General features: G+C 40.5%; 1 protein-coding gene across 6 annotated transcripts in view; it reads right to left on the bottom strand.

The window, feature by feature from the left end:
• Positions 1–23,492, bottom strand: part of LDB2 (LIM domain binding 2) — a 513,042-nt gene that overhangs the window by 10,725 nt on the left and 478,825 nt on the right. For all 6 annotated transcript variants that reach the window (XM_050947879.1, XM_050947881.1, XM_050947882.1 and 3 more), the window contains one exon: positions 1,150–1,273. In XM_050947879.1, coding sequence (XP_050803836.1) covers positions 1,150–1,273 — 124 coding nt within the window. The remainder of the gene's footprint in view (positions 1–1,149; positions 1,274–23,492) is intronic.

Genomic DNA, 23,492 nt, shown 5'->3' with positions numbered 1-23,492 from the left:
TCTGTCTGTAACTACTTGGAACCACTTAAATCCTACTTTTTTATTTAATAAAACCACTTTTTACTTATCAATCCAGAGTATGCATTAATACCTGAGGGGGCAAACAGCTGTGCATATCCCTCTATCAGTGTTACAGAGGGCGAACAATTTATGAATTTATCCTGTATAAGCTTTATACAAGGTAAAACGGATTTTTTTGGGTTTTGGACCCCATGGGGAGCTGGGCATCTGGGTGTTAAAGACAGGAACACTGCTTTCAGTTTGTGGGACGTGGTTCAGACCTGGGTCTGTGTTTGCAGCTGGCAAGCATGTCTGGCACATCCAGGCAGGGTTCCAGACTCCCAAGCTGGCAGGGAAGGCAGGGGAAGTAGTAGTCTTGGCACATCAATTGGCAGCCCCAAGGGGGTTTCTGTGATCCAACCCGTCACACTTTCAATTTTAATTTTTTTTTTTGCAAATGATATTTTTGTGTTTATGATCAATGAAATAAAATTCAGGCCTGTAAGTATAAATTTATTAGACTAGAAGACTATTAATTATGACAGGAAGCTGTAATATATAAACTATGGTTTCTAATGGAGCCAGTGGGCATTTCATATACTATGTATTATCTTTTACTTATGCTGAATTATATCTTACACATTGTGAAACTATTTGAATGTGTATACATCTAAAACTTATTTCATATTATGTAGCATCAGAGTAAGATTACATGCCATTAGAATTATATCTAATGCCTTGTCTACAAAGCCGGGGTAAGATGACCTAAGTTATGCTACTCCAGCTACGTGAATAACATAGCTGGAGTTTACATAGCTTAGGTTGACTTACTGCGGTGTCTACACCACGCTGTGTAGATGGGAGATGCTCTCCCATTGATTTACCTTAATCTTCTCATTCCAGTGGAGTACCGGAGTCGACTGGAGAGCGCTCTGTGGTCTTCATTATACCTGCTAAATTGATCGCCGCTGCATCGACTGTAGCAGCGTCGATCCCCAGTAAGTGTAGAGACGGCCTAAGGTTATGTATAGAATAGTGTTTAACTTTGTTGTGTTATTTCCTTTACTAGTGGATTGTCAGCAAAGTTTTTCAGTGTTTCTATATTCCATAATAACAACAAGTGCAATAAAAATATAGAGAAAAATATACCTGGTGGTGCCACCATTCTCTGCCACTTTTGAAACAAGCATGTCTTCAGGCAGTCCCGAGGACTTAGACTGTAAGTTTTATGTCTTGACATCAGTTCTTGCATTGGCTCCAGTATTACACACAACTGAAAGAAAGAACGTTTTAATCTAAAAACAATTTAGCATTAAAGTGTTTGCAGAGTCTGAAACTCAGTTATTACTTCCCTGGCTTTTGTTTTGACGTTTCCTAGTTAGCTAATAAAGAGTGTCCAATACAGTATAGTTCTGTCTGTGTTGAGACCAGCCTAAATTTGGCCTCCAGGACCTCTCCTCCTTTTCCTATGACACTGGTACTTACACATGCCATGATTACATACTCCTCCCCAGCACTGCATATAAGTCTTTCTAGATGTCTCGAAAGGTCCACAGCCTTCACACCCAGCAGGAATACACTATGTGAGTCTCCCAGTCATCACAAACCCCACTATCTATATTTCTAGTAATCAAATCCCCCATTACTGCTATCTGTCTCTTCTTAATAACTGGCATCCCCCCTCCCCAGGAGGGGTATCCTCAGTGCAAGAGGATACCATGACATCATCTGGAAGGCGGGTCCCAACTATGGAATCGTCTTCCTCTGTGCCAATTTGATGTCTTTCCCCAAGAGTTTTATCCTCCTCAACAGCACAGAGACTGTCAAACTTGGGGTAGGACCAGTCTACTGTGTCCTGAAAAGTCTTGTCTATGTATCTCTCTGTTTCCTTTAGCTCCTCCAATTCAGACACTCTGGTTTCAAGAGCCCATAGGGCCATGAATTGCTTGCACCAAAATGTACACATATGCCCCTGCCTACAAGGCAGATAATCATACATGCTGCATTCAGTGTAATAAACTGGATAGTGCCCACTTACAGCTGGACATGTACAAATAAAATTTCTCCTGTGTCATATGGGTTTATGCTGCCTGTATTGTAACTAGGGAAAACTAGAGTCACTGCTATTTATAGATCTTTTAAATGATAATTCTGTCTGTACTATATTTCATTTTACACAGAAATTATAACTGGATAAGAAACACAAAAGAAGGTAGAGACGCCTGCAGGACTGGTCATAAGCACAAGCATTCAAAGTGATTCCTCGTTGCCCTCATGTACTGATTGATTTAGCACTCTGTCTAACTTGAACAATCCCTCTGTTTCTGGAATCAGGACATTCTCTGCACATTTCTCTCTCCAGAGCCTTGGACCCTGCAAAGCATAAGGACAGTTCTGGATGCCTCAGGAATAATAGGTACTGTGCTCAGCAGTGACAAATTCATTTTAAATGCATCTAGCTCGCTGTGAATTGGACACATGTAAAAAGAACTGGATTAACCATGATTGATATTAAATCTTTCAGTCTTTCTTGGTGACCTTTGAGACTCTTTTGAAATCTAAAGTGACTCAAAGAACAAATCCCTGAAAGAGGAAGGGATCATGGTCCAATTATCCTAAGTCTGAAGAATCTGCCAGCAACAATCAGTATCTTGGTCCCTGCAAAGAGCTGAATTCAAAATGTAAGGACAAGATGCATTTAATACAGGGGCAGATGCAGACCTAAAGCACCTGCCACACTGACGTACCAGTGAGTAGTGTAAATGACAGTCCAGATTTAACAGATTTGAGTGATTTTTCTCTAATAATTGTAAAGAAATGTTTGACATTCCCCTGACTTTATCAGATAATCTCATTCTTTTAGTTGTCTTTTTAAAAAAAATTATTAACTTCTACAAAGGTTTAGATCATGCTTAAAGGCAACAATCCTTACTTAAGAATCATTATAATTAATAATAATTATAATAATAATAATTATTATTAATAATAATGCAATAATAACAATAATACATAATTATCTTATCTATAAGCATTTTCTAGATAGCCCAATACAAATTTTATTGATGGGTAAAGATACACACATTAAATATTCTACTGCAGTGATGTATGAGTCTGCAAGTAATGAATTCTTTGCATTGGTCTTCATGGTTGAGGATGTGAGGGAGATTCCCAAACCTGAGCGATTCTTTTTAGGTGACAAATCTGAGGAACTGTCCCAGATTGAGGTATCATTAGAGGAGGTTTTGGAACAAACTGATAAATTAAACAGTAATAAGTCACCAGGACCAGATGGTATTCACCCAAGAGTTCTGAAGGAACACAAATGTGAAATTGCAGGACTACTAACTGTAGTTCGTAACTTATCATTTAAATCAGCTTCTGTACCAAATGACTGGACGATATTTAATATGATGCTAATTTTTAAAAAGGGCTTTAGAGGTGACTCCGGCAATTACAGACCGGTAAGCCTGACTTCAGTATGGGGCAAACTGGTTGAAACCATAGTAAAGAACAAAATTGTCTGTCAGACACAAAGATGAACATAATTTGTTGGGGAATAGTCAACATAGTTTTTGCAAAGGGAAATCATGCCTCACCAATCTACTAGAATTCTTTGAGGGAGTCAACAAGCATGTGGACAAAGGGGATCCTGTGGATATAGTGTATTTAAATTTTCAGAAAGCCTCACCAAAGGCTCTTAAGCAAAGTAAGCAGTCATGGGATAAGGTCCTCTCATGGATTGGGAACTAGTTAAAAGTTAGGAGACAAAGGATAGGAATAAATAGTCAGTTTTCAGAATGAAGAGAGGTAAATAGTGGTGTCCCCAGGGGGTCTGTACTGAGTCAAGTCCTATTCAACACATTAATAAATGATCTGGAAAATGGGGTAAACAGTGAGGTGGCAAAATCTGCAGATGATGCAAAACTACTCAAGATAGTTAAGTCCCAGGCAGACTGTGAAGAGCTACAAAAGGATCTCACAAAACTGGGTGACTGGGCAACAAAATGGCAGATGAAATCCAGTGTTGATAAATTCAAAGTAATGCACGTTGGAAAACATAATCCCAATTATACATATAAAATGATGGGGTCCAAATTAGTTGTTACCATTCAAGAAAGAAATCTTGGAGTTATTGTGGATAGTTCTCTGAAAACATCCACTCAATGTGCAGTGACAGTCAAAAAAGCGAACAGAATGTTGGGAATCATTAAGAAAGAGATAGATAATGAGACAGAAAATATCATATTGCTGCTCTATAAATCCATGGTATGCCCAAATCTTGAAAACTGTGTGCAGATGTGGTCGCCCCATATTAAAAAAAAAACTATATTGGAATTGGAAAAAGTTCAGAAAAGGGCAACAAAAATTATTAGGTGTATGAAATGGCTTCCCTATGAGGAGAGATAAATAAGACTGGGACTTTTCAGCTTGGAAAAGAGACGACTAAGGGGGGATATGATAGAGGTCTATAAAATCTTGACTGGTGTGGAGAAAGTAAATAAGGAAGTGTTATTTACTCCTTCTCACAACAAAAGAACTAGGGGTCACCAAATGAAATTAATAGGCAGCAGGTTTAAAACAAACAAAAGGAAGAATTTTTTTCACACAACGCACAGTCAATCTGTGGAACTCCTTGCCAGAGAATGTTGTGAAGGCCAAGACTTTATCAGGGTTCAAAAAAGAACTAGATAAATTCATGGAGGATAGGTCCATCAATGGCTATTAGCAAGGATGGGCAGGGATGGTGTCCCTAGCCTCTGTTTGCCAGAATCTGGGAATGGGAGACAGGGGATGGCTCACTTGATGATTACCTATTCTGTTTATTCCTTCTGGGACACCTGGTATTGGCCGCTGTCGGAAAACAGGATACTGGACTAGATGGATCTTTGGTCTGATCCAGTATGGCCATTCTTATGTCTTAAGTATTTTTTTTTTATGCAGAGACTTTGCATCTAGCACTGTACAAGACACAAAAGAGAGTTCCTAATCTGATAAGCTTACAATTTTCATAACACAAAGTCTTTGAAAATTATATTTTCTTTTCATTATATAAAATGAGTGTTTGCATACCATCATCCAGACAGGAAAAGAATATATGATCTCCCTCAATTACTAAAACACCCCCCAAAGTACCATATATTTCACTTACTATTCTAGTATTATTATAATTAGTCTCCATTCCAGGTTTAATATTGCACCTCTGACCATGGGATTTGACTACTACTACCACAGTACTACTAGGAGTACCAATAGAATCTATGTGCAGTAAGTGAGCATGGCCCTTAAAGCCACAGAAAAACCCACTGTGCTGCTAAGTTTACATTCTAGGGCGTTAATCATGCAACTGGATCCTCATGGTTTGACCCTCACACCTGTGGGGTGGAGTCTTAATGACTTCAGTGGTGCTATATGTGGGCCCTATGGTGCACCCACAGTGATCCAATGATCAGATTAGTATGTAAGATAAAATATGAGAGAATGTGCAGCAATACGCCTTTGGAGCTCAGGGGATGGGAAGGTATATTGCCTAGCACAATGGGGTCCTGGTCCATGACTATTGCTACTAGACACTATGGTGAAAGAAAAGAAAGAAAGGAAGGCAAGGATAAGAACAAGAAGATCACATTGGGTTAAACATGCACATATCTTGAAGGCTCTGCATTTTTTTTGTAAATTACATTTCTCTTACACAGAAGGCTATTGTTTATGGGCTTCAGATAAAGAACAGTGTTTTAAGGAGGGACTTGGAGACATAGCAGACAGGCTCAAGAAGGTTTCAAAGTGTTTGGGGCAGTATGGAAGCTCCTGTAGTCCTTCAAATATCAACAGATAGATAATAGATAATACAAGACCAAAATCTGCTTTCACAGATAATTGCAACCCAGGCCTGGAGGTTCACTGTCATTACACCAAGGATGGATTTGGCCCATCCATTTTTGTTCTAACACTGATTTCCTATAGTCATTTGAGAACATCAGTGCATAGTGATAGCACCACAGCTTAGAGGAAAGAGCTAAGAGGAAAGTTCTCTTTCACACTACTGTATAAGAAGTTTATGTCTCTTGTTTCTAATTTTGATTCCCAAACACTTTCTTCAGTCACTCTTCTTTTCTCCACCAGAGTTGCTCCAGCTCATATAATCTAGGCTTATTTTTCCATGCATAAGATTATTTCTTTTAAAAACTATTGTAGCTCTGCCAGTTATGAGCTCCAGGTGGCACAACTAACTCAGCTAAGAAACTTTTCCCACTACTTAAGTACTATGGAGCACAAAAGAACTGCATTCATTTCTGTCAATCAATGCTTTTTGCATTTTAAAGAGAATGCAGTGGGACTTGGAATCATGCAATACTTATGTGTGATAAGAAGGATCACAATCAGCAAGCTAATATCTTTACAGCAAGAAACCTATTTAGTCAGTATGTGTCATACCAACAACTCCAAAATTCCACTCAAAGCAGTAGGTTTACGGGGAGACTGCCTCTGTCTATGGCTTATTGCTTTCACCCCTCAAAAGGAAAAGCTACGTTCATCACCATGGAAGATGGACTTTTTAAATATTTCATTGGAGATCAGGTATCAGAGGGGTAGCCGTGTTAGTCTGGATCTGTAAAAGCAGCAAAGAATCCTGTGGCACCTTATAGACTAACAGACGTTTTGGAGCATGAGCTTTCGTGGGTGAATACCCACTTCTTCAGATGCATGTGGTGGAAATATCCAGGGGCAGGTATATATATGCTAGCAAGCAAGCTAGAGATAACGAGGTCAGTTCAATCAGGGAGGATGAGGCCCTGTTCTAGCAGTTGAGGTGTGAAAACCAAGAGAGGAGAAACTGGTTCTGTAGTTGGCAAGCCATTCACAGTCTTTGTTCAATCCTGAGCTCATGGTGTCAAATTTGCAGATGAACTGAAGCTCAGCAGTTTCTCTTTGAAGTCTGGTCCTGAAGTTTTTTTGCTGCAGGATGGCCACCTTAAGGTCTGCTATAGTGTGGCCAGGGAGGTTGAAGTGCTCTCCTACAGGTTTTTGTATATTGCCATTCCTAATGTCTGATTTGTGTCCATTTATCCTTTTACATAGAGACTGTCCAGTTTGGCCGATGTACATAGCAGAGGGGCATTGCTGGCATATGATGGCGTATATTACATTGGTGGATGTGCAGGTGAATGAACCAGTGATGGTGTGGCTGATCTGGTTAGGTCCTGTGATGGTGTCGCTGGTGTAGATATGTGGGCAGAGTTGGCATCGAGGTTTGTTGCATGGATTGGTTCCTGAGCTAGAGTTATTATGGTGCGGTGTGCAGTTACTGGTGAGAATATGTTTCAGGTTGGCAGGTTGTCTGTGGGCAAGGACTGGCCTGCCACCTAAGGCCTGTGAAAGTGTGGGATCATTGTCCAGGATGGGTTGTAGATCCTTGATGATGCGTTGGAGGGGTTTTAGCTGGGGGCTGTATGTGATGGCCAGTGGAGTCCTGTTGGTTTCTTTCTTGGGTTTGTCTTGCAGTAGGAGGCTTCTGGGTACACGTCTGGCTCTGTTGATCTGTTTCCTTATTTCCTCGTGCGGGTATTGTAGTTTTGAGAATGCTTGGTGGAGATTTTGTAGGTGTTGGTCTCTGTCTGAGGGGTTAGAGCAGATGCGGTTGTACCTCAGTGCTTGGCTGTAGACAATGGATCATGTGATGTGTCCGGTCGCTATGCCTACCTTCATGCCTCCAGCTTCCATCCCGGACACATCACACGATCCATTGTCTACAGCCAAGCACTGAGGTACAACCGCATCTGCTCTAACCCCTCAGACAGAGACCAACACCTACAAAATCTCCACCAAGCATTCTCAAAACTACAATAGCCGCATGAGGAAATAAGGAAACAGATCAACAGAGCCAGACGTGTACCCAGAAGCCTCCTACTGCAAGACAAACCCAAGAAAGAAACCAACAGGACTCCACTGGCCATCACATACAGCCCCCAGCTAAAACCCCTCCAACGCATTATCAAGGATCTACAACCCATCCTGGACAATGATCCCACACTTTCACAGGCCTTAGGTGGCAGGCCAGTCCTTGCCCACAGACAACCTGCCAACCTGAAACATATTCTCACCAGTAACTGCACACCGCACCATAATAACTCTAGCTCAGGAACCAATCCATGCAACAAACCTCGATGCCAACTCTGCCCACATATCTACACCAGCGACACCATCACAGGACCTAACCAGATCAGCCACACCATCACCGGTTCATTCACCTGCACATCCACCAATGTAATATACGCCATCATATGCCAGCAATGCCCCTCTGCTATGTACATCGGCCAAACTGGACAGTCTCTACGTAAAAGGATAAATGGACACAAATCAGACATTAGGAATGGCAATATACAAAAAACCTGTAGGAGAGCACTTCAACCTCCCTGGCCACACTATAGCAGACCTTAAGGTGGCCATCCTGCAGCAAAAAAACTTCAGGACCAGACTTCAAAGAGAAACTGCTGAGCTTCAGTTCATCTGCAAATTTGATACCATGAGCTCAGGATTGAACAAAGACTGTGAATGGCTTGCCAACGACAGAACCAGTTTCTCCTCTCTTGGTTTTCACACCTCAACTGCTAGAACAGGGCCTCATCCTCCCTGATTGAACTGACCTCGTTATCTCTAGCTTGCTTGCTAGCATATATATACCTGCCCCTGGATATTTCCACCACATGCATCTGAAGAAGTGGATATTCACCCACGAAAGCTCATGCTCCAAAACGTCTGTTAGTCTATAAGGTGCCACAGGATTCTTTGCTGCTTTCATTGGAGATAACACCTAGAAAATGATGTAGAATATGATGACGTAATATTATTTTGTCTGAAAGAAGAGTGAGAAATTCACGAGCAGCTAGAGAGACTTCCTTGAAGTTTTATTACAATTCAGCATTTACTCTCCAATATCTGGCATCTTTCTTCAACTGAGAGCCTGTATCAGCCACTTGGAAAATGGAGGAAACTGTGGAACAGTTGCAGCTCAGACAGATTTACAACTCTTCATAAAAGTGACAGCCCTCTTCCCCCCACATTTCAATCTGAGTTTAGATTCAGATTCAGTGAGGGTCAATTATACCTGGAATAGACTGTGCAATCTTGATATGGTTCAATGCTTTGTTTTACAGCTCTTCCTTCTCCTCAAAGGTTCTGACTTAATAACAAACAAAGCTGAACACACACATTTTGTGCTTTAATTTTTAGGTTGAACTGTCACATTCCAGCATGTACTTTGCAATGGCACTGTGTGCATTGTCTATACAGAATGCTTTAATTTCAGTTAACACAGCGAATGAAATCCTGGCCCCATTAAATTCCATGGCAAAACTCCCACTGACTTCAGTGGAGCAAGATTCACCAAAGAAATCGAAATTTGAATGTCAGGTATGGTATATCCAATCACTGTCTTTTTCAGAGGCCCATAGTTATTTTTACATATCGTTACTGATACCCCTGTGAACAGCTGATTGACACAATATGGATACTACTATGTCACACTGGGATGAACTAGCCCTGAAAGCTTGACCTCTGTTGTGCCTTCAAAGCACTGTATAATAGCATACGGCAGTAACGTATTGAAATAGCATCACCTCTCAGCAGCTCCGAATACGGTGTACCGTTAGGTGAGGTAGATAAAGGGAAGGAAGGGTTTGGGGTCACTTTAAACCTCTCTGCTGATGACTTTTTCAAAATTAGTCTAATTATTCTTCTGTAGAGCAGAATGGAAACGTCCCAGGAGCATGCAACATATTGCTGCGTCTTTCATTAGCTAGGCTGCAAAATGCATGACTCAAAATAGTTTGTGCTTTGTGAGAATTCACATGTGAATATAGATTTTCACCTTAAAAACTGCCTTTAATGGGTTCCATTAAAAAGATTTAGGCATGCATGAAAAAAGTATTTAGATTTTTCATGACCCCAAATAAATGTGCTTTTTTAGTACTAATTTTACCAGTGGTTTTACGGTTTGGTTGTTTTTTTTTACTTTGCTCTAAGCACTTGCCTGGTTTTGTCACTTCTACTATGACTCTCTTGCATCACTGTGTTTTTAGTGGGTCAGCTACATGCCTTCTTCCTACATATTGAACGCTACACCAAAATTAGTATTTCCGTATATTTCTGCTGCCACAAAACAGAATTAAGCTCAACTCCTTGGTACCTAACTGCATCTTCTTCAGCATGCACAGTACATTCTCTGTACCATGGTATATTTGTTCAGATTTTGGAAACTAACTAGACATTTTCAAGATATAGTCAAGGCGCTGCATGCCCCACAGCAAGCTGAACCTAAATTCTAGATTTCTGGACTCTGTGGCACTTTGATGTGGCAGACAGGAAATTCTGCAGCAGTTTTATTTCAATTAAAATGTAGTGAAAACAATCTGAAAACTAATAATTCAATCAGTACAGTATTTATTCTTTGCATTGTAGTAGTGCAGAGGAGACCCAGTCATGGACACTGATCCCATTATGCTTTTGATAGTCCATCAATCCGATGATGACAAATCTGTGCAGATCATCTGTTATTGGTTTCATAGTGTGCCCTCCAATGACTGTACAAGCCAATTCTAGAGATGCACATTTTGCCACAGATGGTGCATGGGAAGTTTGCGGTCAGTGGATTGTGCGCTGCTGATGCTCTGTGACGTCGTTCGTGTGCCCCTTGTAGACGCCGGCAGCGGTCTTCCTCAAAGGCTATGCAGGTATTTCTAACTGTTGTACGCCACTGTGTTCTGTCGCTGGCGGCGTCCTCAAGGTCCCTAGGTTTGATACTGCTGTACTGCAGACTGGCTTTGATGGTGTCCTTATAATGTTTCCGTGGACGAACTATATGTCGGATGCCCTGGGAGAACTCACCATACAGAAGCTGGCGAGGGTTTCTGTTGGCATTCATGCGGCTGACATGACCAGTCCAACATAGCTGTGACTTCATGTTCATCATTCGATGCTTGTCATCTGGGCTCTCTTGAGGACCTCGAGATTGGGCACTTTGTCTTGCCAGCGGATCTTCATGATGTTGCGGAGGTAGCGCATGTGTAATGCTTCAAGCTGCTTGATGTGACACCTATATAGTGTCCATGTTTCGCACTTATACAAAAGAGATGAGAGAACAACAGCTTTGTACACAAGCAGTTTTGTTGACATCCGGATGTTGTGGTGGTTTAAAACTTTGACATGCAGACAGCCAAGTGCCTGGCTTGCTTTGGATATTTGTGCGTTGATCTCATTATCCAGTGATCCATCACTGGATATGACACTACTCAGGTATTTAAAGTTCTCCAATACTTTAAGATGAATGCCGTCAATGGAGATACTCAGGACAGAAGCATTTGATCTAGGTGCAGGTTGATGAAGAACTTCTGTCTTTCTGAGGCTGATAGTCCGAAGAGTTGCGAGGCCTCAGCAAACTTGTTGACAATGTGCTGAAGATCATTTTCAGTGTGAGCCATGAGGGCACAGTTGTCAGCAAAGAGTGCCTCAAGAAGGAGTTTCTGCACTGTCTTAGTCTTTGCATTGAGGCGATGGAGGTCAAAAAGTGAACCATCGTGCCAGTATTTCAAGTATATACCTCGGTCCAGATCTTTCATTGCATGGTTAAGGACGCATGCAAAGAACAGGTTAAACAGGACAGGTGCGAGAACACATCCTTGTTTCATGCCATTGGTGATGTTGAAGGGGGCTGATGTGGCTCCATCAGACAATACCTCGCCTGTCATGCTGTCATGAAAAAGGCGTATAATCTGGACAAATTTTCTTGGGCAGCCAAGTTGTGTTAGAATGGTCCAAAGGGCTTCCCTGTTGACGGTATCAAACACCTTTGTCAAATCTATGAAGACAGCATACAGATGCATATTCTGTTCAATGCACTTCTCTTGTATTTGTCTGACAGCAAACACCATGACGACTGTGCTCCGGCCAGGTAAGAAACCACATTAACTTTCAGGTAGATTTGCCTCAAGAAATACTGGCTATTAGGCAGTTCAAGATGATCCGGGCGATGATCTTCCCACCAACGGAGAGGAGGGATATGCCTCCATAGTTTCCACATTCTGCTTTGCTGCCTTTGTTATATTTGGCTCACATTTTCAAGTACTTCACGACCATATGAAAAATGAAAGCTGAGGTTCCAGAGCACAATTCTGCAGCAAAGGCAGATTCTGTGACAATTTTCAGAGCTGTGGAATAGATTGCCATATGCCCTGGATCCCTGGCCCTAGATATCATTAGTGACCCCCCCATTCCACACTGGGTTTGGCTTTGATTCATGTGATGACCTGTCACAGTGAGTCAAAAAGCATCTATACTTGTGATTATCTAAAAGGCTAAGAACTGGAGTTTTCAACTGAACATTCCAATATTAATCATTATTTTAATCTAGAGGTTATTAATTATTATTTGTATAGCATTACAGGTATGAATGGTGACTTACAAACCATTGAGCCCCTGCTCTGAAGAGATTACTATTTCAGTTACGACAAGAAGGAGATGTCAGAGACAGGAGAGATTTGGGGACGGGGGGATGGAGAAATGGGGGAAGACAATAATTCGATGAGGTCACCTGCATGCCTCTTGAGTGTTGCACAGATTTTGTTTAGATGCTCCTGGAGTGGTGCCTCTGGCAGCTTTGAAGGAATATGGCTGGTTTGCCCATGCAGCTTTCCTGCTGCACATTAAACAAGTTGTTATTCTTTTCATTCACTGTTTGGTTATTTAAGAAACTGATACAAATTACAACAGAAAGCTCCTGAAATTTAGGGTCACCTTACCTTGAGTTGCCAACCCTGTAGCATTCCACTGGCCAGTTTGAGACTACTGAATCTCCATCCTGAATTTATCAGTAAATACTCAGTGCTCCGTTATGTTTATTCATCCTATGCTCTGCCCTGAATGTCCATCTAGGACTCTCCAGTTTCTGCTTAACACCCAGAGGTAAGGAATGATTTCTCAATAATGCAGTATTCAGTTGCTCAATTGCTCCCAAGTTACAGAGCTCATCATGTTTTCACATCGCTCTGTATCAGCAGCCATTTCAACTCCCAGTAACAGTGAGAATGGAACAGAAGATGTATTATTTCAGGGAGGGCAAAGCTTTTACAAATTAACTATTTTCTATACATATATTATGGACATCTAGAAAATAAAATCAACTCCTAATATATCACTGACCAAGGCTGCTACTAATCCTTTTTAGTGTTTTGTATTGCAGTATTTCTAAACATCTTCCAGCTATTGGCATCCAGTACTGCCCTTCCCTCCACTGTGCTCAAGACCAATGCAGGGGTACATGACTACATTGCGAGATCATCTTCTTCTTAATCCTGCCCTATCTGAGTAGTGGCAGGAGCAATGACAACAGTAGCATGAGCCTAGGATTTTACTGTCCTTAAAGACACAAGAACCTCCTCCCTCAAAAGTTAGGGCTCACGTTTATGGCAATTAGCTTGCTCATACTAACAAAAGGGCTTGGCATTTCAGTACTCCTGTGGTCAAGAGGGCACTGTTTGGATGGTTACATAACTGTTATTGTAATGCTCTGTGAACGTCCAAGCACACCAGTTCCCATTTAAAGTCTTCCTCAGGATTCATATTGTGTTTGTTGCTCCTCTTTGTATGCTTCTAACCACATTGCACTGAGCTTAGCATTCTTTTTGCTGGACATGTGCAACCCTATTTGAATCTTTTGTGTGCACAGAGAGGCGTGTGTGAACCTTTTTAAAGTATGTTGCACTAGCCAGCTATGCCCTTCTTTCTCCACTTCAGGTGAAGCATTCATGCTGGAGCTGTTTCTGGAGATGGAGTTGATATCTGCCTAATCTATCTGTTTTGCAGTATGCTCTTCATGATGTTATGACATGGGTAGGGAGAGATCCTGCTTTGCAAGAGTCTTTCTCTTGAGGTTTTATAAAAAGCTTTAGACTACCAATTTCTCACTGCTAAGCCCATTTGATACTTGTTTTCCCTTAGGCTTTTTGAAAATGTAGCTTTTTTACTTTCCTTGTTATTATGCTTAATCACTCTATTTTAATACATAGTTTATATGTTTATAAAGGCGGTTTTATTGCTTATGTTTAGTGCTTCTGCCTTTGAAGTTTTTATATGGTTTTTCTAATAGGTTTATATTATTTTTAGATTTCTGTACAGTGGAGAAATGATTCTTAAAGCCCGTCCTTGGGTGGCACCATCTTATTTGTCTGAACCTTTCAAATAGTTTACTCCTACCAGGCTCATGCCTCGTTTTACTCCCTATACCGAAACTCAACATTGTAGGTGACCTGGGCCTTTTCTTTATTCCCAGATGATTAGCGCCCTGCAAATCTGCACAGATCTACTTTATATTCACAGATATCCAGATCTGCAGATCATTTCTGTGGCTCGTGGATGGATGCGGATCCAAATTTTATATTTAAAGCCCTGCAAATCTGTGGATATTCGCTTTATCTCTGCAGATCATTTTTGTGGATTGCGGATTGAATGCGGATAAAAAATTTACAACTGCGCAGGGCTCTGTAGATGACAAATCAGGTGAACCGAGGGTGCTTGGTTTCCAGGGAATAAGATACAATTTTGGATTCCGAACTGCAAAGGCAAACTGCATCTTATAGTCATAGTTCAACAAACAAAAGCCAAAGTCCTTCTTTCAGCCAAAGTCTCATCTCATCTTTGGCTGGGTCTGATTCTCAGATCTATGAAGATCCAGAGTGTGATTAATTCAACATCTAACTCTTATGGTCCCTCCAGATGAACTCTATCCTCATCTCTCCCATGCTGGGTTTCCTGGAATTCTTTACAACCAACACTTCTCCTTTAGCAGAGAGGATAACCACAAAGTAGGGCAAATATAGCCATTTTAAGCCCTATCATAAGGCATAGCCTCCTGCAGACCATCAGGTGATCACACAGCATGTGTCTCATCTCAGATACACTTGCACTTAGGCAATGGCCAATACACAATGATCAGAACTTTGCACATCTGAGATCAGCTCTTAATGATTTTAAGAACAAGCATAAAAATTATCTTTGTAATTTAATTTAGCATTAGTTTTAGACTATATTGAGGTGTAACACATTGACTGGATGATAAGATCCCCTGAAATAACTTGAAATAAATCAAGTCACTGGAAAAAATTCAACCTTAACGTAAGGTACAACTCCATTGACTTCACTGGACTTTGATGGAGATGCACCATTATGACATGGATAAGGTTGGCCCACAATATTTAGGAGAGGACCTCTGCACCTTGACCCTAATATTTTTGATCAAAACCTCCTCCTATGATCTGATCTCTCTCAATTCAATAATGGGATATGAATCAATGCAACTACCCCATATCTGTTGATCTATCTTATTACGACCTGATGAAAAGTGTGTGACATTTGAAAGCTTCCTTAATTCAATTTTTTTCTAAATTGTCCAAAACCACTATTGCTTACAGCTTGTTCTTGTTTCTTTATTATTGTATCCAGTACTAATACAATGCCCAATTTTATTTCTTGCATTGTACTGAATTAAAGTTAAAACACTCAATGATGTGCACTTCAAAAGATGTTCTTTTATTACTCTTCGCACAGTGCAGATTTTTACTAATCAGAATTTCTTAGTAAACTGCTGGCAAACCAACCCAAACAGTATCTTTAGGAAACAGCATGGGAAAGATCTATTTCCTTGCTTGCCATCTCCCATCACTATCGTGTGATGCTGCCGCATAACATTTCCTTCCTCTCAATTTCTCCAAAAGGCAAACAAGCTACTATACAGCAGTTCTGAGTCAAATCCTACCACCTGATATTTCTGATATGCAAACTCTTAGCTTTTTCTATTTGTGCAACAGTGAGACCTTATCAGTTTTTCTGCTTTTCATTTGGACTATAAAATGCATCCGCTATCTCTCTTCACCTGTGTCCTTGGCAGCTCCCTTAGGTTCAGATGGATTCTAGGATGTTGTTTGTCTTGTTCAAACTATTGCTGATCCCAAACAAATCACAGGGTGTCTGAATTGCACTTGAATGCTGACAGTTTTAAGAATGCAGGTATATTAAAACTTGCAAATAAGTTTAGGAATGTTTTCTTGGTGAAATGTTCTTCAGACAGCAAATGGAACTTTAGAAATTCCTAAGACAGAAGAATGACTAGGTCACACTTGACGAGAACATGGGTCTATAATTTAGCAGCACCCTAAAGATTTTAATATCGTGTATAATGTACTGTTTAATTTTACATACAGCACATAAGTAATCACTTTCTTTATACTGGAAATCAAAACATCATACCATGCTTTTTGTTTTAAAAGCACATTTTCCTACATTTTCTTATATCCAGGTTTCCTGTACCAAAAGTCATAACCCCCCCTTTACTTATATAGACGCACACATGCATGCCCGCACAATCATCCACACAAACAGAGTCAATATCACAAATGAAGCACATCCATCTGCAAAAGGGGGTTACATGTACATAGCAACTATAATCTTATTTACAACCATGTAAAAAGGAAACTTTTTCCAGGGTGTAACCGACTAATTGTTTCTCCATCATGAATCTCTTCCCGTGCCCACATAAAATCATCTTGTTTCTATACTGCGGCTGAGGCACATATGCAGTATTTTTCACATAACCAGTTCTATTTTTAGACTGAATTGTAGGAAGTCGGAAGCACTAATAAATGGAAGAGAAATACAGAACTACACCACATGGTAATGTGCCAATGCAAAAGCTACTCTGGCCTATAGCCAATGAACTGTGGTTAGATGTTAGAGAAATGAAAGTAGAAACACCACTTATAATGGAATGATTAATAAGCTGACAAACTTTCATGCATTTATTTCATACTTTTTGCATGCCATCTGTATTAATACCAACATTTTCAATTTTGTTAGTCATAGTTCTCAGCCTGATTCTATTATGTGCACTTTATTGAGGCCCTCTTAATTTTACTTGCAAACAGAATGGAACAATATGAATAGCAGATGACATTTTACCTTGCAAAGTCTGAAAAGCAGGAAAACAAGAGAGCTTTAAAAAAATGTAACAGTAAAACAACATGTCTGGCCACTAAATCCATGGTTTGTGATTCTCTCTTCTATTGACTCTGCAATTCACTTGTTTATGAAAAGTATGAAAGCAAAAATCCTCCATAGCCTTTATACATAGGGGAAGAGTTCAGAGTTCTTTCAGGGAAACAGATTCTTCCCTAATCTCCCCACTTCTCACCCAACCTACAGTACTTGTCCCAGCCACTGTTACCCTGTGGACAGATGAATGTTTATATAAAAGACCTTGTGCCTCAATAAAATTCCATTTTGGAGTTACATAAAAACAGCAATTACTGGAAAATGGAGCTTTTTAATTAAATGCATTTGAAGGAAGTAGGGATTAATGACTTTAAAGTAGGAGAGTATTTAATGCTTACAGTCATAGATCATCCCCTTCTGAAGCTGTATTATTGCTGTCTGCCAACGATGCTTTTAAAGTATTGATATTGCCTGCATTAATAATGCTCTAAACTATGTTCATAACAATATAATTAGTAACACAATATTATATACTGTACCCAAAACTTTGCATTACCAATTATAGAACAATAAATATAGTTTACAGCAACATGCTCTAATTTGAGTTCTCAAATTAAAGGAATATAAATGTTGAGTAAGAGCTTTCCACAGATCCTGGGGTTTGTGTATCTGACACATTTCAAATCTCCTTGATAAATGCTGAAATAATAGGGCTTTGGTTTGTAACATTTGCACATCTATCTAGCTAATTTGCAGGTACAGTCTGGTAAGTAGATATGTAACTGTTATTGTCTGCACCCACAGTTAACTGCAGTCACCAAATACTGGACAAAATTATTTGCAGACCCAAAACTGTGACTGCAAAAATCAGTGTCCAGGTTGCATCCCTTGTGAAATTCAGGCCCTGTGTCTGTACCCTACAATGGATGAAGAGCTATATGGCGAATGTGGAAAGCCATCCACAAAAGTCAGCAGGGAAACAACCATTACGTTTGTCAAGTATTTCCATTAAGAATTCCAGTCAGGTACACCAAATCAATATTTTACCCCTGCCTGTACTCAAGCTGTTCTGTGAAGATCTATACAAAATCAGATATGGGATGTAGGGTGTGTGTGTGTATGTGTGTGTCTAGCATCAAATATCAGCACAACGTGCAAGCATACGTGGGTCTAGACTCCCAGAATGGCAGGATGTGAGAGTGCTATGGGGCCGTTACCCTGTGCTTGGGGGTTGGGATATGCCACACAGTTACTTGGTAACTTTCTAATCGTCTGTCAGAGAGCTGTGGATAGAGTCTGTTGGGACTTGCATCCAGCTTATCTTGCAAGGAGGAAAACTGCCAAAATATGGGGTCTTTGAGAGAGAGAGAGAAAGGTCTCCCTTCCTCCCTCATGTAAAAATAGCAGAAAAACCAGATCAGGTTCAGAATCATTGGATATCTATGAATAATCAGGTAGTACAATCTGCCTGGTACCTTAATAGGTTAAGTGTTGGTGTGTTTTGTAGCCACAAAATATCTGATATTGCATCAAACATTGGCCTCATCAGCATTCAGTACTAATGCCATAGAATGACTGAATGCGGTCCACTGCTTTCCCTTTTCCTAGAAGCATTAACAAGTTGAGATGAAATGAAAATGAGTAGTAAGAAAAACATCTTCTCACTTGTGTTACTACTTTTCTTCCTTCCCTTCTCCTACCAAGCTAATGGCATGTTCTATAGCTAGATTAGCAGCACATACATACTACTCAGCGTACCTGGCACGTAGTATTTTTTTGTTTTGTAGTTGTAGGTTAGTTGTTGCTAGTTATGGTTGATGGAATGAGATGGGGAAGGACAATAACCCACAGTTGTCTTATGGAAAGAAAATATTTCACTCTTTAAATTATTTAATTCACGTGACTATTGAGAAGAATAATTTGAGCTGCAAGTGGAAGGGCAGATGTTTTATCTGAGATGCTTTTCAAATTCATCCATTAATTTTAGGATCTCAACAGTGGTAATACTGAGAAAGGTAATTGAAGCAGCACTCTGACTACTGCTAAATGTGGGCATGTCAGAGAGAAAGTTTTACCAGAATCATCTTCCAGCTGAGGACAGCTGCAGATCTGATGACAGGGAGTGCCACTTTTACTGCAATGAAAACAGCCTGGGTTTTCACTACGGGATGGAAAGAAAAGATCTACATTTTCCTTATGCAACACAACTAAGTTACTACAGTAGACTGACAGTATGTCATGATATACTCTGTTTAACACAACACATTTTTAGCAATTTGGATCTTCTGAGGAAGGAAGGTAGTGTGAATTCTGCCTTTGGCATGTGGATCAAGAATTATCGCCAGTGCCAACATATTCTTCCTCTTCGGACAGTCTACTGATTCCAGAAATTGAGGGCAACTTTTAAGCTGTTTTCTACTATTGTGATCACAGTTACGTATCTTTTATTTTCAAATGAGCTTTTAATTTGTTCCAGACAGCTTAGAAAATATCACAAAGCACAGCACAATTGTCAAACTCTCATTGTCACCACTGGGGTCAGAAGTAGCCAGCTAGTCACAGGGTTACAGTGATAGGAAGCAAGGACAGCATTTTCTTTTTCCTCTTGTACATGACTTCCTGACGGATCACATGTTCACACCACCTCATCTAGAAAATACCTCCAATGGTTCCACTCTCTTCCTGTCATGAAGACTGTATCCCAATCTACCTGCATGCACTCATGTTTCCCTGCACCCTGCCTCCTATTTCCACAGTATTGGTTTTGGGGTCTTCCAAGTTCTCTACTCTATCATCTCCTCTCTCTACACCATCTCCAGTGCGCCAGATATCTGGAACAGTTTGCCTGCCCCCTTACACCTCACTGAGTCCCCAATCAAGGGCTAAAGTTAGAAGGAGCGGTGTGGCCAGGAATGGCAGCTCACCAGATGCTGCTAAAAGTGGAAGGGAGCTCCCCTTCCTCTCACTGGCTTGGTATAGCAGTGCTTGTTCTCAGCTCTCCCTGCTCTGGGGCAGTTGTGCTGAGAGTTCCACCTCCTTTTTCAATCTGCTTTAACCTTTGCCCATCCCTATTTATAATATAACTCTAGCCCTCCAGTTCTTCTTCACTACCTACTGCCAACAAGGATGCTTACCATTTCCAACCCACTGCATACCTCTTCTGGCCTACGTCTCCACCTACTCTCACACTTTCTTATTGTATTGCTGTTGCTTTGCTATTACTATTATGGGTGTGCATTGAGGGATACTTGTATAAATGGCCTCAGCCCATGGGAGGAAGGATGATTTTGTGGTGAAGGCCCTGGACTGGACTAAACTTGGGAAATTTGTGTTCAATTCCCAGCTTTGCCAAAAACTTGCTGTGTGACCTGGGGCAAGTCACTTTAGCCTTGATGTGCCTCAGTTCCCATTTACAAAATTGGGACAATAATATGTCCAAATGGATACTGTGAGGATAGATTATATTTTATCCAAACACAAGTCATTGGGCCTCAATACAAGGGTAACTGGGTGAATTTCAATAGCCTATGATATATACAGGAGATTAAACTAGATCAGTGATACTCAGACTGAGGCTCATGAGCAGCAAGTAGTTCTTTAATATGTCTCCTGTGGCTCTTTGCAGCACTTGATATTCAAACACTGTGTGATTTAATTATCAGCCAATCTAAATTATTAACCAATCTAGACACTTTTACTGTGTTATTAACCAATTGCAGTTGATAAAATAATACTTGGCCAGTCATTTTGCTGTGAGAATTTTATATATATGAAACAATTAATTCACACTATTGTGGCTTTTGAACCACTGAGGTCTGAGTATCACTAGATTAGATGATCTAATGGTCCCTTCTGGACTTCAAGTCTATGAATCTATGAATTTATTAATCTATGACTCTTTCATCAATTATAGTGAGGGGCTCAGATATTACACATATGGGGCCATTTAAGTAGCTAAACAGTTATAAAATTACTTTGTGTTGCACTTGTTTTAGTAGCCTCTCCAATATATATAACATGGTGTTCCAAAATGTTATCATATTCAACTGCAGTGGATATTTATTAAGCAAGCTCCTTTCTTGCTACAGCTGAGTCAGAATTTTTCAAGGCTTCATGGCTGGGGCACAGTGTTTGCTGTTCTTGCATGTCATCTCACAAAGGAAGTCATTTATCAGCAAGTTAAACCAGTGTGCAAGACCCTTTTTGCTTGTATAGCCACCATCCTTTGTAGCATAGATTTAGTTTAATTATGACCAATTTAAATGCAACAATTCAATTACATTTCATATAACAAAAACAATGAATAAATTATATTTTCTAGTATTCAGACTATCTAAATAATAGAGCTTCCCAATCACTGAATATAATTATACAGTCCAAATTAAGACCCTTATTTGATGCAATAATCTAGAAGGCCAGAATAAAGGACTGAAATTTAGGTCATTCAAAATGACAAACAGAATGCACTCCTATTGGACCACTGGGTTAAACTTCTGAAATACTCTGACCCATTGTGTCCAGTTTATACACACTTCCATCATGAATGTGCATTGAAGATTGAAAAAATTGGGTTAGTTTAGTCCGGAAAAGAGAAGACTGAGGGGGAACATGATAACAGTTTTCAAATACATAAAAGGTTGTTACAAGGAGGAGGGAGAAAAATTGTTTTTCTTAATCTCTGAGGACAGGACAAGAAGCAATGGGCTTAAATTGCAGAAAGGGAGGTTTAGGTTGGACATTAGGAAAAACTTCCTAACTGTCAAGGTGGTTAAGCACTGGAATAAATTGTCCTGGGAGGTTGTAGAATCTCCATCACTGGAAATATTTAAAAGCAGGTTAGACAAACACCTGTCAGGGATGGTCTAGATCAGTGGTTCTCAAAGCCAGTCCACTGCTTGTTCAGGGAAAGCTCCTGGCGGGCCAGGCCGGTTTGTTTACCTGCCGTGTCCGCAGGTTCAGTCGATCGCAGCTCCCACTGGCCATGGTTCGCTGCTCAAGGCCATTGGCGGTTGCGAGAAAGACGACCAGCACACCCCTCGGTCCATGCCGCTTCCCGCAGCCCCCATTGGCCTGGAGCAGTGAACCGTGGCCAGTGGGAGCTGCAATTGGCTGAACCTGCAGATGCGGCACATAAACAAACCGGCCCGGCCCATCAGGGGCTTTCCCTGAACAAGCAGCGGACCGGCTTTGAGAACCACTGGTCTAGATAATACTTAGTCCTGCCATGAGTGCATGGGATTGGATTCTCAAGGCCCCTTCTAGTCCTATGATTCTATGACTCACACAGGCATATGTGTCCAAACCCCCAACCTGCATGAGTGCACTGGCACTGTCCATACATGTTTGAAAAATCTGCACTTCCTATTCTAAAAGTAGCCATTTCTTGGGCTAGTTTAATTCACATGATCACTCCTGCTGTAATACATTCATGCTGGAGATAATGTTTTTTCTCTTATGTTTCAAATTTTTTTCTACTCATATAGGTGGTATAGAAGAAAGTCAAGTAACCTTCTAAGACTCAGAAATGGTACCACTGGGGTTTGCTTTTACTTCTCTCAACAAGCATTAGCTTCATAAACACCCAGGATTTTAGTTTTCATGGCCTTGTGAACCAATTTTCTTTTTCCAAATGGCATTTCAACACATATTCCCAAATGTCTGCCATCCTGTCCTCTACTGACACTTGGGCCAGCAGATGGTGCAAATGGACTGGTATTCATAGCATTTGCGAAATCAAGGTCAGAAATCTACTAATCTCTGTTTCTTTGCCCGGTGATATCACATTCTACTTGGAGAGTGATGGTGTTTGCTTATTGTTGTGATTTTGCATTTTGGGGTGTTTCTGAATTGAATTACAAGCTTATCTTTTTTGTTTGATTTTTGTTGTTGTTCCCCTTCCCCCTGCCCCCCACCCCAAGAATGCCTGCTGTCAGAGGGCTTGATTCTCCACTGCCTTGCAGCTCCTATAGTTTTCACACCTATTCAAAGTGTGTGGGAAATGCTTCCGTAACAGTTTCCCACTCATTTTGCATAAGTGTAAATGACTACATGAGGTGAAGAGCTGAGAAGAATCAGAACCAGACAGACTTTTTAAATCATTAAATGTAGTTTAACAATTAAGAGAAAATCAGAGTGATAATATACATTGTGGCATGAGTCAATTGATCAGGACACACTGATGAGTCAGTGTGCTGATGTAACATAGGCCTTGCCGACATGGGGAAACTGACCAGCATAGCTTTTGCGGAGTAAACTATTCCACAACAGGTATTCTGGTATAGCTTCCCATGTGGACACTTTATTCTGGAATAATTACTATTGATTTGCCAGTCAATTTCCCTGCATAGATGAGGCCCTACACCAAGAAGATAAAAGGAGAGAGTATAGCAGCAAAAAGAACTAAGAGAAGTACATAAGTACCTCGTCCTACTTTATTTTACACACTTCTGTTTTTCTAA

Source organism: Gopherus flavomarginatus, chromosome 3 (assembly GCF_025201925.1).
Source record: "Gopherus flavomarginatus isolate rGopFla2 chromosome 3, rGopFla2.mat.asm, whole genome shotgun sequence".
Lineage (NCBI taxonomy): Eukaryota > Metazoa > Chordata > Testudines > Testudinidae > Gopherus > Gopherus flavomarginatus.
Note: the sequence above shows the minus strand (reverse complement) of the source record. Positions and strands in the feature narration are given on the sequence as shown.